Consider the following 16,258-nt stretch of genomic DNA (forward strand, 5'->3'; position numbering starts at 1 on the left):
TCCATTTGACTTTTCATTTTCAATACCATACAAACCTATCATTATTAAAATGCAAATGGAAACCATCAAATCTGTACAGTTCAAATAATATTTTCTTCTTGTAACCGCATGACTGATGACAAAAGAAGAAGATAATTCAGTTGGTCATCTTACTTTTCATGTCTGAAGGCTAACCAACTTTTCACAGTACAAGGCTGACATGAAATGAAAATCCACCGTAGTTCTGCCATTTGCAATTTCATTTCCATGTTGTCTTGCACCTGTCTTCAAAAAATCCAAATAATAATGCAAACTCTCCTTCATATTTTCGTTTTTAAAGCCAAGACCTGTTAGTGAAAGGAAAGGGGTGTTACAGGAGCAGTTCAAACCCTACAAAGAAGTCCCCCTTACAGACCAAAGACTGTTTTTCATTATGTATAATTCATTCTGTGTGGAATTAGCATGTTATTGTGTTGGTGTGGGCTTTCTCTGGGTTCTCTGATTTCTTCCCAAGGTCCAAAAACATGCAGGTTAAGCTAATTTGAGGCTCTAAATTGCCTCTAAATTGCACTAGAAACATTTTTTGAGGGTAGGCAAAATGATGGGCCTAGCTGGACTGAAGGGCTTGTACCGTCATGAAACTTAAAAATAAAATAATTGTCAGTAACGTCTATAATTATTAAATACAAAATGGCATGGCTAAATACATTTAATTGAAAAGCACACACAAAACCCAGTGCTTTCAGCATTGTTTCATGTTGAGAACCCCATCTTATGTAAGAGCGCACCAAAAAGTATTGAAGTCAAATTTTAGATCAACTATGATCAACTAACAGAATTCAGGGGCCGAGTCAGGGGTGGGAAATGGCCTTAATAACAAAAACAGGGTGTTAGAAGTCCTTGGGGGCTCAAGACTGCCCTTCTCCTCCAGGCTGCACCGCACCGTTTTAAGTGAGAGCAGCGGTCTGTGCTGGACCAACCCGTGGGTCTATCTTTAGCCCTGGCAGGCAAGTGAATGGAAGGACCAGCTTATCTTCATCGCTGTCATCGAGGCTGCCAGTATTTTTAGGAGACGGCGACAGCTGCGAAAGCATTTAACGGTCTTCCACGAACAATGACACTCGGGGTGTCTCAGGACTGAGCGGGTCAGAGACCGCGAGGCTGGAGAGGAGCGAGCGCAAGCGTGTCCCGGAGCCGGCAGAGAACACTAAAACACCCCCCCCCCAAAAAAAAATCAGCGCGGGACAGGAGGACAGGCTCGCAGGATGGGCCGGCAGAGGGAGAGGAACTGACGGGAGAGGGACGCGCCATTTTTTTTTTCTGGAGAGAGAGGATTACTGCTTTGAGGAGGACAGCCCGGAGCGGACTGCCAGGCGGACGGGAGACTGAGGCCCGCGGCTGGGAGAGCAGGGCGGCGGAGCGGAGCGGAGAGGTGGCATGCGCACAGGCGACGGTCCCTGAGGTTTGCGGAGAGGTAGGTCAAACGAGGAGTATCGCGCGCACCGATACCGGGGTCAGGGGTCGTTCTAATTAAACCAGACGAGAGGACACGGGGGTTAATCTCCTCTTAGACCCAGAGGAAATTTCAAAGAGCTCTGGGACCAGCCTCCACGAGTGCCTGGCTGGAGGAAGAGCAGGCCACCAGAGGATCGTCGGCATATTTTCAGCGAATTTTCCTGATTTCAATAATTCTATAATTCTAGACGCTATGCCATAGAAAGAGAACTTTGTGGCATGACAAAATGACCGGCTGCATTTGATTTGAGAGTAAAATACATTTGCTACACGTCAGACAAATCAGGAGATGGATCAAATGTGATTCTCAGATGAGTGATAGATAAGTGTGGTGTTGGTGTCAGGTTCTCTATATCATGCCTGTTTGAAAAGTTCCCAAAAAAATCTACTAATGAATCTCATTATGAACTCCCACCTGACAATATATCAAGTTAAACGCGTATGCGTGGACTGCTCCGGTGGCAGAGATTTCGCCTTATTGCACAAGCGCGATCTGCCAGGCTGGTTTTGCGGCGTCTGACGGGGACCTGAGGCACGCGGTAGGAATAGGTTATGGCGCCGTAGGACGCCTGTGCTGGGATCGCTTTCTCTGCCGGGACAGCTGGGTGTCAGAGGGAACAGGAACCACGCAGCGAACGAGCGAGCGCTCCTAAAAGGGGTAAGCCTGGCGTTGCGGTTGGGACGGCCCTCTTAGCGGATACCCCAACGAGGAGAAACGCGCCGTTGCCACAGTCGAAATCCAGAAGCTGGAGAACGGTGGCCTCAGAGAAGAGGTGAGACTGAGGAAAGCAGGCAGTTTAATGCTCTACCGACAGAGTTCTTTCCACTTTTGGTGTGGAGAAAACTGAAATAATTCTGAGGAGGGCCGTTCGGAATTGGGCGGGTGCCAGCCCGGGTGTGGCAGGCCACAGGCGCAGTTCGCCTGTGTTTGGGTGAGCTTGCCTGTGATGTCCTGGGTTGGAAAGCTGTGCCAGGCCTGTGTTTGTGTGAGCTTGCCTGTGATGTCCTGGATTGGAAAGCTGTGCCGGACCTGTGTTTGTGTGAGCACGTGTGCTCCAGGGGGTGCTTTGTGATACCTGACACAACCCTGTCCCAGGCCTTTATTTAGGAGGACTATTTAAAACTCTTTCTCTCTAAAATACAGCACCAGCTGTGCTGCAAATGCACCGTGGGGCAGCTGTGTCGTGAAAGGCTGTTATGTCTCCTCCTCGCTGACTTCCTGATTGGGCTCGTGCACAGGGATGGGGGGGGGGGGGGGCGGACTGTTGCCCCTTTGGGACCACCTTTGGGAGACTCTCTCCTTTCTAATCCCGTTGCTATCAAAAAAACCCCGTGAATACCTCGCTAAATCATATGAGGGACAAAAAAGCAAAGCTATTTGTGATCCAAATGAGAGTTCTGTTCCCTCTACTTGGCTACTCAAACTATACACCGAGTTATTTTTATGACGTGTTCTCATTGTGTTGTTGGTGTTTTTCATTGCCAAAGCAAGGGGAAATAGAGATGCAACACATTTGCTAGCTCAGGCTAATGAGTTTTTTTATGGATAAGTCCAAACAGAGACGAAAGCAGTGAATGTGTTTTTGAAATGGCGATAGTGAGCAGTTACTTGCCTTTCCACAGCACTGCGCAGTGAAAGGAAGAGGGGAGCTCAGGGTGCTTTCGGGGGAGACCGCGCGCCCGTGACCTGCGCAACGGGAGGCTAGCAGACGAGCCAAGATGGACGTGTTCGGCGGGGCGCCCCGCTTCCTGGCCTACCCTCGCCCGGTGATCGTGCAGAGCGGCACGGACGCCGCCCTCAAGTGCCAGATCGCCGGCGACCCCCGTCCCGCCGTCATCTGGGAACGGAACAACGAGCGGATCCACCCCGAGGGGCGCTACCGCCTGTTCGAAGACGGGAACGTCTACAACCTGATCATTTCGGGGGTGACCAGCGAGGACAGCGGCCAGTACATCTGCAAGGCCAAGAACAGCATCGGCGAGACGTACGCGGCCGCCACGCTGAAGGTGGAGGGGGAGGCGCAGGAGAAGGAGCTGCGGGAGGAGAACCGGCCGCGCTTCCTCATCAAGCCGCTGTCCACGCGCGTGGGCCGCGGGGAGGACGCCGTCTTCTCCTGCAAGCTGTGGGGCAAGCCGCTGCCCGAGGTGGCCTGGGAGAAGGACGGCAAGCGGCTCAACGAGATCTTCGAGAGCACGCACTTCAGCGTCAGCTACCAGGACGGGGGCTGGTTCCAGCTGAAGATCTTCAAGACCAGAGCCCCCGACGGCGGGGTGTACACCTGCAAGGCCAAAAACGAGTTCGGGGAAGGGCTGGCGGGGGCCGTGCTCCTGGTGGACGCGGGCCCGGGGCACGAGGAGGAGGCCACGCGGAACGGCTACGCCAACGGGCACTGGAAGGCGCACCCGGGCAAGGCCAGGGGCGGGCGGCAGGTGGCCACCCGGCCGCGGGAGGAGCCGCTGCCCCTATCCGCCAAGGTGAAGATGTTCGCCGTGACGGAGGGCAAGCACGCCAAGTTCCGCTGCTACGTGACGGGGAAGCCCAAGCCCGAGATCATCTGGCGCAAAGACGGCCGGGTGATCCTGTCGGGGAGGCGGTACCTGCTGTACGAGGACCGGGAAGGCTACTTCACCCTCAAAGTGCTGTACTGTAAGCAGCAGGACAACGGGGTCTACGTGTGTGCAGCGTCCAACACTGCCGGGCAGACTCTGAGTGCCGTCCACCTCACTGTGAAAGGTAAGGCCTTTCCCTATGCTTCATTCCCTTTTGGCTTTGTGTGGACTGCATTTCTGTTCACGAGTAACCAAAAATATATGGAAACCCCAGTGTAGACCAGTGTAGGCCTTTAAAGATGACCAAAGTTGTTTTTTTTCCCCTTTACTCACCAGGTATTAATAATGCTTGTTTGGTAATGCTTGGTGACGTGTGTGAGGCAGGTTTCTTTAACTCCAGTCCTGAAGGGTCATAGTCTCTGCTGGCTTTTGTGATTTCCTTTTAATCAGCAGTCAATGTAAGCCTTGACAACAAGGTGTTCGGACACTTTAGCCAATTAATGTCTTAAATTAAGCACTTAAGTGCAGGGACACATCAAAAACCAGCAGACACAGCTGCCCGTTGAGATTTGAGCTTGAGATGGATGGCTGAAGGCATTCCTATGCACTGTATACAGTGCTCTGTGCTATGCATGGGTGTAAGCATGCAGATGCCTCCATAATTGATAATTGTGCTGCTGTAATCCTGGCAGCACTGACGGACGAGCCGAAGGGAAGCAAGCGTTTCGGGGGGGTGGGGGGGGGTGGGCAGCTGCCAGTGTAATCTGTCAGTTATTTGGCGCCTGCCGCGTCAAAACATCTCAATCCCTAATCTACTGGAACATTAATGAGATGGCGGAACTGTGTGAAATGCACCCTGGGAGTTCTAATGGCACCTGACCGAGCCAGGCCCATTGAGATGGCGTCCGCTTCAGCAGATACCGAGTCTGCAAACTAAACTCGCTCAGGCTCTGGAAGGTCTGGAGGCCGCACATGTGACTGCCAGCTCGGTCAGGGGGGCGGGGGGCAGGGGGGGTAGGATCGGGTTTCTCACATGGCTCACAGGACATTCTGAGCTGTAGGCTTGGCTGGCAGCATAACATCGCAGGCAGGATGCAGGCAAACTAGCACTTTAACACTTTTACAGTGTATCCAGAAAGACGAGGGGTCAGAGAATAAGCGTTTCTTTGAACTAAGTGCAACACCGTGAGATTAAATGTTCCTGACACTAGAACATTGCAGCAATTGGCACCTGTCAAAATATTAATGCAATCTAAAGGAGGCTATAACTATAAAGTCAGATAAATACCCATGTTCAGTGATACTACTATGGTGTCAGCTGCAAACAATTTATTTCCTATCTGACGCTTCAGTATGATTAAAGTCTTTCCATAGCTTAGCCAACAGGCATCACTTGTCTTTTTCAATCACATTTTAACAGATTTTAACAGATTTTGATTCAAATTTTATATACAGAATCAACAAAGTCTTTCATTTTTCTGAATGGCTAATGTTATGCAAATCTAATCTGAGCCTTGTCATGTAAGGTTAGTTTAGTGCTGGGTAATGCATTAGCATAGCCTAGTAGCTGCTGGGTCTTGCGTTAGCATAGCCAAGTGCCTATTGTATCTGTTACTGCATGAGCATAGCTAAGCACCTACTGGGTGTGCTCAGCATAGTCTTGCAAATTTTTGATATTCATTGTAAATTTAAATATTCACCAAAAATCTGACATTTTTCCAAGAGTTAAGAGTGTAAAGTCTATTGAAATATAATTCAAAATCAAAAGCTCAGCCCTTTCATTATTAAGGCATTGGCTGACAAGTTAAGTTTTTACGACCTTTCCCAAAATTTTGTGATTCTTTGCTTGCTAGCAACAAGGCTAATGTGATGAACACATTTTTTTTCAGAGGAAATAAAGTATATGTATGCTGTAACAAGTCAAATTTTTAGAATAGTTAAACTGAGTTAGTAGTGTAGCTTAATAATAGGATAATGGTGTACAATAGTTCTTTTTCAGAGGATAGCTAAAGTAAATGTAAGCCCTTTCATTATTAAGGCATTGGCTGACAAGTTTAGTTTTTACGACCTTTCCCGAAATTTTGTGATTCTTTGCTTGCTAGCAACAAGGCTAATGGTCTGGATGGAAACCCAGTTCTTTTTCATTTAGGATACAATAATAAATATTATTGTATGCTGTAGACAATACAAATTTTTGTTGAGAGATGTTTACTTTGATTCAGACAGCATGTATTGCTAAAATAAGACAAATGTGTACAATAGTTCTTTTTCAGAGGATAGCTAAAGTAAATGCAAGTAAATCCAGTCCAGTAATTAATTAGCTAATAGTTAAACTGAGTTAGGGTTAGGGTTAGGCTGTAATTGGGGTTAGGATTAGGTTGTAATGAGTGAAGTTTTGTTTTGGTGGGCAGTTATGTTGGGCATTCTCATTAATGTGTTACCGCCTTTTCCTGTACCTTCAAGAAGAGCATTGTAATTTCATAACTATGCCTTTTGTGTCTGTCTAGCTTGATAATAATAATAATAATAATAATAGCTGCCTTTAACTTATCCTGAGGAAGGCATTAGACAGGTAGAACATGGCTTTTATCTGACAAATTCTTACTTATCAATTCTGTATTAATAAGGAAGGCATATTACTGATAGCCACAACCCTAAAGTGGTTTAGCTGCAGACCACAAAAAGAGGGGAAAACTGAAGAGTTTAACAGACTGTCTCACTCATACGGCAGGTCTGAGCGTTCTGTATTGCGTTCTGTCTTTTTAAGAGCGGACATGTGCACTGACAACTGGCCTCCTACGCTGTGCGGCTAAATTTAGCAGCTGAATCACGCTGCGGGATATGAGACTGGGGGGCAGCAGATTGCCTGTGAATGCAGGGCAGGGAACCTTTGGGGGGGGGGGGGGGGTACACCAGAGTAATCTCTCCTCAGCTGTGCCCTGTCAGCACAGCTCGTTTTACACACCTGCAACACTACGGACCCTGAGCGGAGGGGAGGGGGCTCAAGGTTTCACACAACAGGTATAAAGCGGGATTCCATATTGGTAGTTCTTCAGTTAATCAGTAAGCAAGCTTCCCAGGCAATAGTGCATCAACAAGGAAAAAAAGGCATCAACCTTGGATTTCTTAACTATAAACTAGCACAGCTTCTGAGGAAAGATGGTTACCATCAAATGTACAGTCTTTAATATGGAAGCGTTGTTCTTGGGTCCTTAACAGATATCAGACCATAAACCCAATCTATGAACTAGAACAGAAACTTAACAGAAACCAGACCATAGAGCCCATCCATGCAATAGAACCGGGCGTGACAGATACTAGACCATAGAGCCCATCCTTGCACTAGAAAAGAGCCTTCACAGATACCAGAATGTGAGTCCCATCCATGCACTAGAACAGTGCCTTAACAGATACCAGAATGTGGGGCCCATCCATGTACTAGAACAGAGCCTTAGATACCAGACTGTGGGGTCCATCCATGCACTAGAAAAGTGCCTTAACAGATACCAGACCATAGAGCCCACTCATGCACTAGAATAAAGCCTTAACAGATACCAGAACATAGAGCCCACCCATGCACTAGAACAGAGTCTTAACAGATACCAGACTGTGGGGCTCATCCATGCACTAGAACAGAGCCTTAGATACCAGACTGTGGGGTCCATCCATGCACTAGAACAGTGCCTTAACAGATACCAGACCATAGAGCCCACCCATGCACTAGAACAGAGCCTTAACAGATACCAGACCATAGAGCCCACCCATGCACTAGAACAAGGCCTTAACAGACACCAGACCATAGAGCCCATCCATGCAATAGAACAGTGCCTTAGATACCAGACTGTGGGGTCCATCCATAAACTAGAACAGTGCCTTAACAGATACCAGACCATACAGCCCACCCATGCACTAGAAGAGAGCCTTAACAGATACCAGACCATAGAGCCCACCTATGCACTAGAACAGTGCCTTAACAGATATGAGACCATAGAGCCCATTCCTGCACTGGTGGTCACACTCCAGATACCACAGCTGAAACGAAGCTGTCATGCGCACATTTAGTTCTTTTTTTTTTTTTAGATAATCCAGATAATCCAGCGGTGGGGTATTTTGGAGAAATAATACTGCCTAGAGACAACCAACAATGTTGTCTGACAGAGTAATATTGAGCAACATATCAAACCTAATTTTAAAGACGCTTTTTGGATTTGTTTTTTTAGACATTTGCTCTTTCGAATTCGGCATGCAAGTTCCTGTGTGTCATCACATTTGAGTACTTGGCGGGATTGTCGCACCTGACACCACCAGTGGAAAATAGCATATAGAGGAGCAATTACAGAATGCAAACACATTGAATCAATATTGCTGTAAATATTCCAGCATGAGAAGGTATCGCATTGGTATTTTTTAAGGATTGACAGTTTAGAGGTCATTGCAGTTCACTGCTGTTGGCTACAGTGTTGTTTCAGTTGCCTTTCTTTTGTGTCCAAGCATTCTAGCTGTTTGTTTCAACTTATTCCACAGAAGACAAATCAGTTGCTATTAGTGACTGTAGCCAGCCTGTTGCTAGCCAAACAAACCTTGCACCCTGGAGCATGTTTCATAATAACTCAAGTTATTTAGTAAATTTGGGCAATCTGTCAAGTTCTGTCCACTGTTGGACAAATGCTGTATGCTGTGCATACAGTGTACCTCACTTTTTTAATATAGATTTTCCATGACTCTATTCAGAGTGACTGGCAACAGCAAAAATATACCTGCCAACGGGATACGCGTTTGTTCATTCTGAATTGTAAACACACATAAGCGCCAAGCATGTTAGATTCAGGTCCAAGCAAGTCTCTCTCTCTCTCTTTCTGTATTTATCGGTCTCATTCTCTTTATCTCTCTCTCTCTCACACACACACACACTCACTTAAATTGATGCATCCTACATTGCTTGTTTTAATCCATGACAATGCAGAGCAGTTGAGGTTAAATATCTTGCTCAAGGGTACAATGGCAGTGCCCCAGCTTGGAATCAAATTCACAGCCTTTGAGTTAAAAGCAGAGTTTCCTAGCAACTACACAGTGGTTCACATGCCCTCTCTTGTTCCGCAGTTTCCCCACTGCTTTAAATATGTACCTTATACAGAGATCCCATGCTGCTGTTGCTGTTATATTTTTAACATTATTTCCACTTACAGGAATAGGGAATATGTTTGGTGTCCTTTATCAGTGTTATCAGTATTCTTTCACTTGCTTCACACTGAGAGATCCGCCCCCTTACCATTGTGTGCTTTAAAAAAGCAGAAAAAAATTTCCTGCTGTCCTCCTTCTGCTAGAGCCTCTCGTCCGCTTCAAGCAGCCGCTCAGCGACCTGGAAGTGTTTGAGCGGGAGCTGGCCATCCTGGAATGTGAGGTGCCCGAGGACTCCATCCCCATCACCTGGTACCTGGAGGACCGCAGGCTGCATCCCGGGGCCAAGTACGGCATGGAGGAGTGGGGCACGAAACGCCGCCTCACCATCCGCGACATCGGGGCCGACGACGACGGCATCTACCTGTGCGAGATGGCCGACGGGGGGCGGAGCATCGCGGAGGTGGCCGTCAAAGGTGAGCGCCTCACGCCGGCGGATTACCCGCCGGGCACCTGGCTCAGGGGGCAGGCAACGGCTGTACCTCTTCACCCTCAAGCGCGTGTTTTTAACAGGTAGAGCAAATCCAGCGGGTGTGAAACCAACTCTGTTTCGCAGGTACGATAGTGCGCAAGCTCCCGCGCAAAGTGGACGTGCTGGAGGGAGAAAACGCGGCCTTCTGTGTGGAAGTAGAGGAGGAAGAGATGGAGATTCACTGGTACAAAGACGGTGTGGAGTTACGGGAGACCCACCAGACCATCATAAAGTCCTTTGGGAAGACCCACATCCTGGTGTTTGTCAACGCCTCACCCCAAGATTCCGGCAAGGTCACCTTCATCGTGGGCAGGTCCAAGACTTCGTCACAGCTGAGAGTGAAAGGTTAGGATAACTAATTGATGTTTATAAATATACTTAGGTGTTATGACAACATGGTCAAACCGTAGACAACACAACAGAGGTCATTGAGTTTTGAGGGAGGAAGGTCGCGACCTCACAATTCAGTCTGGTACAGACCCGGCCTTCTCTTCACTGCCTTTGCTCTCTAATAAGGGAGCCAACGTGAGGAGGCTGAAGAGGGTTCACTGTGCGGGTGAAACATTCACTGTGTTTAGTGTAATTTATACTTACTCATTTAGTGACATTTCACATGGATACAATGGTACTACTATGTAATTTATACTTAATTAACACTCGGCCTGCATCTCTCACTGTGTGGGACGACCCTCTCCCCCCTCCGGGCTCAGCGGTGAGGCACAGCTCCCCCAGCTGTCCCGTGGGTGTGCAGATTAACACTGAGCGGGCCAACGCCGCGCTCCTCTCCTGGGTCCCGGCGCCCGACTCGCGCAGGAACCCGCCCTCGGGGTACGTGCTGGAGAGGCAGGAGGTGGGCTCCCAGGAGTGGCTGCAGTGCCTGACCACCGACTCGGCCACCGCCGTGGAGATCCTGGGGGACAGCGTGCCCTGCGAGGCCGACTACCGCTTCCGCATCTGCAGCGTCAACAAGTACGGCAGGAGCAGCCACGTGGAGTTCCCCCGGGCTGCCCACCTGGGTAAGCTCAGAGTTCCTGATTAGAGTTCTGATTGGGTGGGCATCCACCTGTAGCTCAGAGTTCCGATTGAGTCTGATTGGTGGGCTCCACTGGAGTAGAGTCTGATCGGTGGCATCCCACCTGGAAGCTCAGGATCTTAGAGTTCTGATTGGGTGGGCATCCCACCTGGGTAAGCTCAGAGTTCCTGATTAGAGTTCTGATTGGGTGGGCATCCCACCTGGGTAAGCTCAGGCGTCCTGATTAGAGTTCTGATTGGGTGAGCATCCCACCTGGGTAAGCTCAGGTCCTGATTAGAGTTCTGATTGGGTGGGCATCCCACCTGGGTAAGTTCAGCCAACCTGATTAGAGTTCTGATTGGGTGGGCATCCCACCTGGGTAAGCTCAGGTGTCTTGATCAGAGTTCTGTTTGGGTGAAAAGGTATTGAATGGTCAGTTGCATTTGGAAGCTTCAGAATCTGACTAGTTCCTGACCCCCCGTGCTTGTTACCCTTTTCAGTCCCGGTAGCTAAAATTCAGACGCCGCTGCAGGACGCGCTGGTGCCCGAGGGCCAGGACGCCAGCTTCACCATCGAGCTGTCGGCCTCGGTCATGGGGACCTGGTTTCTGAACGGCAGCCAGCTGCAGGAGGACGAGCGATTCGCCGTGCGGCGCTCCCGCACGCACCACTCCCTGCGCGTCCGCGGGGTGCGGGACGCCGACAACGGCGCCGAGATCACCTTCATCGCCTGCGGAGTCCGAGATTCGGCAGCGCTGTACATCCAGGGTAACACTGCGTTTCACACACGTGTCTCTATACCTACACCGGTCTCTCATTCACATGCATGATATATATGATACACAGGGAATTTATGATATATACACTCACCGGCCACTTCATTAGGTGACAGGAGTGGCACCCGGTGCGGTCTTCTGCTACTGTAGCCCATCTGCTTCAGGGTTTGACGTGTTTTGCGTTCGGGGATGCTCTTCTACATACCTTGGTTGTAACAAGTGGTTATTTGAGTTACTGTTGCCTTTCTGTCAGCTCGAACCAGTCTGGCCATTCTCCTCTGACCTCTGCCATCAACAAGGCATGTTCGCCCAGAGAACTGCCGCTCACTGGATATTTTCTCTTTTCGGACCATTCTCTGTAAACCCTAGAGATGGTTGTGCGTGAAAATACCAGTAGATCAGCAGTTTCTGAAATACTCAAACCAGCCCGTGTGGCACCAACAACCACGCCATGGTCAAAGTCACTTAAATCACCTTTCTTCCCCATTCTGATGCTTGGTTTGAACTTCAGCAGATCGTCTTGACCATGTCTACATGCCTAAATGCATTGAGTTGCTGCCACGTGATTGGCTGATTAGATATTTGCGAGCAGATATTTGCGACCGGTTGAACAGGTGTACCTATTGAAGTGGCTGGTGAGTGTATATGAACAATACTTTAGCTAAAATTGTACATTCCACCATAATGATGATGACTGATTGACAGCACTACTGTGTTTTTTCCTGATATTAACCAAACTGCCCGTGCCACTATTGAATTTGCAGCTCCTTTGGTGAAGTTCACACCTCTTTCCGAGATGGACCGAAATAAATTTGTTGAAGTAGGCAACCCGATTGTCCTGTATTGTGAGCTGTCAGACCCCACGGCTCCAGTCCACTGGTACAAAAATGGAGTGGAACTACACACAGTGGAAGGTCTTAACATCCAATCAGAGGGCAATATGAGGAGGATCGTGATCCAATCAGCCGAGTTTTCCCATTCTGGGGTGTACAGCTGTGATGCCATTGATGATGTCATTAGATTTAACGTGGAAGTTGAAGGTGAGTTGGAGTTGATGTTTGCAGGACTGTGCATGAAGAGTTATATTCATAACTTCTCATGCACTCGACTTGTTGGATCAAGAATTTGAGTGATGTGTCATAACAGGTGCCCTGTTCCCAGTTATTCACAACAGGTCTCTTAAATCTCTTAAAATGAGCCTCTTAAAATCTCTTAAAATAAACCTGAACAGATTAAAATAGTGATCGCATCAATCAGCTATTACATTGATTATCATGTAGCTTATGACATGATCAAACCCATTCGCGCTAATCAATTGAACACTCGTAGCACCACCTGTGAGGTTCTCGGCCCTCCCAGAAGTAGCGAAGAGCAAGTCCTTTGAACCGGGAAGCCCCATTTTACTACACTGTGAGATCTCAGACCCCACTGCCCAGGTCAGCTGGTACAAGGATGGGGTACAGCTCCACCCACAATCTGGAGTAGAGATCCAATCAGAGGGCACCACGAGGACACTGGCTGTCCCGTCTGCTGACATTCTCCACTCTGGGGTGTACAGCTGCAAGACAAAGGGCGATGCCATCAAGTTCAATGTGGATATCAAAGGTGATTCAGTTACCTATGCTCTGGCTGGATGGAAAATTAACCAAACATAACTGATAGGTGCAACTAACAACGCAGGCCATTTTTTTTTGTTAACAATGCAGGCCTTTTTTTTTGTTAACAACGCAGGCCATTTTTTTTGTTAACAACGCAGGCCTTTTTTTTGTTAACAACGCAGGCCATTTTTTTTTTTTTGTTGAGTAACTCTCTTCATTCTCTTTTACAAAACGTCAAACCCACCTTTACTATTCACAGCACTGCTAAAATAACATTTTACCTGATTATCATTCCATCCTGAAAGTGAATTTCACAAAATTGAAGTGTGGATTTGCTTGAGATTAACACAAAAAGGTCATAACAGTTACACAACACTATTTTTAACCGCTGTATGACTTATTCTTACAAAGTATTAAAATATCTGTAGCCCAACCTGTGAAGTTCTCAGCAACGCCTGAAGTTGAGAGGAACAAATCCATTGACGCAGGCTGTCCCATTGTACTGCACTGCGAGATCTCACCCCCCAATGCCCAGGTCACCTGGTACAAGGATGGGGCACAGCTCCACCCACAATCTGGAGTAGAGATCCAATCAAAAGCCACCATAAGGCGCCTGGTTGTGCAATCGGCACAGCTGTGTCACTCTGGGGTGTACAGATGTGAGGCGGCCGATGACGCGGTCCAGTTCACCGTGGATATCAAAGGTGATGTGCGCGTGGCTCCTCCCGCGGCTTTCTCTCACAAGCGGCTCGGGTGCACGTTCAGACGCAGCTAACCACCGTAGCGCTCTTTCCTTCACACTGTGCCAGACTTGGGTGTAATTCACACTGAAGTAGTGCCAGAGCATTTGACTGCTTTGAAAGCTAGTCAGAAATTAATGCTTTTGTTTCCGCATTAGCTTTTTCTGGATTTGCTTGATGCAAATTACGGAACAAATTTCAGTGGATTTCTTAGTAAGGCTAAGGTCAGGATTAAGGCTGCTGTGCATTTGATGACACCGCTGTGAATCCTCGCCTGTAGCCCCTCCAGTGAAGTTCTGCAGCATTCCCGAAGACGAGAGGTGCAAGTCCGTCGAAGCAGGCCACCCCGTCGTCCTAAACTGCCAGCTCTCGGACCCCAGTGCCCAGGTCAGCTGGTACAAGGACGGCGCGGAGCTCTTCCCGAAAGCGGGCACGGACCTCCGATCAGCGGGCATAAGAAGGACGCTGGTGGTGGAGTCGGCGCAGCTCTCTGACTCCGGAGTTTACTGCTGCTCCACGGCGGACGACGCCGTCCAGTTTAACGTAAAGGTCAAAGGTGATTAGCAACCGCTGCTTTTACACTGGCAAATAGCAACGGCGTGTCTAGCGCACTACAGCGGCTTCTTTGAGCAAACTCCTTAAAATCACAGAAGCTAAGTTTGTACAATACTCTGTAAGCAGTGCAGTATTCATTTTAAATATTGCTTTGTCAGCTGTGCATGTTTAATCAGAACAGAAAGAGTAATTCACGATTTCAATATTAATGATCTAGCTCCACCAGTGAGGTTCTTGAACCTTCCTGAGGACGAGAGGAACATGTCTGTGGAAGCAGGCCGCCCCATTGTACTACACTGTGAGATCTCAGAGCCCACTGGCCAGGTCAGCTGGTACAAGGATGAGGAGCAGCTCCTCCCCAAAACTGGAGTAGATATCCAATCAGAGGGCAAAGCAAGGACCCTGACCATCCAATCAGCGGAGTTATCTCACGCTGGGGTCTACAGCTGTAAGACAGCAAGTGAAGCCATCCAGTTTCATGTGGAAGTCAAAGGTGATTTGTGTTGATATTATTTTCAGCTGTGCATTGATAGTGGCCAATCTCACCTTCTAAGAGCGCTGCTATTCTAAGGTTGCTTTCTTTGTGGCTTTATCCAATCAGCAGAGCAGTTCCACTCTAGGCCGTTCAGTTGTGAGATATCTGATGACACTGTCCAGACCAGCACGGATGTCAAAGGTGACAAAAGCCTTTTTCCTTCTGTGTGTTTAAATTTAACCCAGTGTATTTGCACAGACGTCACTAACCATGACGGTCTTTTGTGTTCTCTGTGACACTAATTTGGAGTGTCTCCGATGGATACTGTTATTTCATTCATGACTGCTGCAGTAGGTTGACTTTGAAAGTAGATTCAAAAACAGCCTTCATATCTGATTCAGCAGAGATTTGCTTTTTGCAAATTACACAAAAAAGCGATGGTAGTATATTTCATGAACTGTGGCAGATTGCGAGCTTATAATAGAGGCTGAAATCTTCTCTTCAAACTGGTTATTGTGATCTAATACTGATTATTTTCTTTAATCAACATTCAAGCTATAAATCTGGTGAATAATCTACTATACTAATCCTACAATTGAATTATATAGATAGTCCTTTAACTCCATCCTATCTTGTGGTACAATAGCATCTTTTGTTTAAATTGCCAAATTATTCAATAATCTGTAATATGCATCAGGACTGGCAGATTAAAACAGTAAAATATTGATCCTAAAACAAAAAAGGATGTGTCTCTAAGGATGTGCTTTTTGTCTTGGCTGGTGGCGCAGATTTTGCCAAATTTTGCTGCTGTGAAATTAGCCAGTTGTTAAAGCTCTTTTTTTGGTGTTGGACACCTGACTGTGGTAGAAAGAGAGATGAACGTACATTATTCTATGATTTTCATTGCATAGTTTCACACTTTTGGGAAGCTAATTTTGCTCCTGCTAACAAGTCACTATGGCTAGCCAGGGCTCTACACTGATATTTTTTCCAATGAGCTCATGAAAAATTTATGAGCACCCTAATGAAGCCAAATTAGCAGATTATCTAGATTAGATTAGCTCCTAAATTATTTTTCCAGTTAGCACAATTTTTAGCTGCAAATGGTCCTAAAATGGGAGCATTGTATAACCCTGCTAGGAAGTGTTAACATTTTGTTTAAAAAATGACAGTAGTGTAGCCCTGCTGGTTATTTCCAACCAATCGGCACACAGAAAAGTAAAAGAGAGCGTAGGCAAGGATGAGAAGACACACAGAGAGAGAAGAGTGAGGGGTCCTGTCTCCTCCTCGTCCTGTCGCATTCTTTCAAGAAACATTGTCCAGGGCCTCCCTGGTCTTGTTGAGCCTGAAGAGTTGTCCATGGCCTCCCTGGTCTTGTTGACTCTGAAGCATTGTCCATTGCCTTCCTG

At 47.6% G+C, this 16,258-nt stretch overlaps 1 protein-coding gene across 11 annotated transcripts in view; it reads left to right on the forward strand.

The window, feature by feature from the left end:
- The first annotated feature begins 632 nt into the window (after positions 1–632).
- The window catches only part of obsl1b (obscurin like cytoskeletal adaptor 1b), a 48,558-nt gene continuing 32,932 nt past the window's right edge, over positions 633–16,258 (forward strand). For 2 of the 11 annotated variants that reach the window (XM_064309887.1, XM_064309891.1), the window contains exons 1-12: positions 633–1,453; positions 3,118–4,228; positions 9,369–9,638; positions 9,779–10,039; positions 10,405–10,710; positions 11,207–11,473; positions 12,246–12,521; positions 12,811–13,086; positions 13,508–13,783; positions 14,100–14,375; positions 14,592–14,867; positions 14,976–15,050. In XM_064309887.1, coding sequence (XP_064165957.1) covers positions 3,214–4,228; positions 9,369–9,638; positions 9,779–10,039; positions 10,405–10,710; positions 11,207–11,473; positions 12,246–12,521; positions 12,811–13,086; positions 13,508–13,783; positions 14,100–14,375; positions 14,592–14,867; positions 14,976–15,050 — 3,574 coding nt within the window. In that variant the 5' untranslated portion in view covers positions 633–1,453; positions 3,118–3,213. The remainder of the gene's footprint in view (positions 1,454–3,117; positions 4,229–9,368; positions 9,639–9,778; positions 10,040–10,404; positions 10,711–11,206; positions 11,474–12,245; positions 12,522–12,810; positions 13,087–13,507; positions 13,784–14,099; positions 14,376–14,591; positions 14,868–14,975; positions 15,051–16,258) is intronic. The other 9 variants (XM_064309888.1, XM_064309889.1, XM_064309895.1 and 6 more) reach the window with 9 other exon arrangements.

The sequence above is a fragment of the Anguilla rostrata genome, chromosome 15 (genome assembly GCF_018555375.3).
Source record: "Anguilla rostrata isolate EN2019 chromosome 15, ASM1855537v3, whole genome shotgun sequence".
NCBI lineage: Eukaryota > Metazoa > Chordata > Actinopteri > Anguilliformes > Anguillidae > Anguilla > Anguilla rostrata.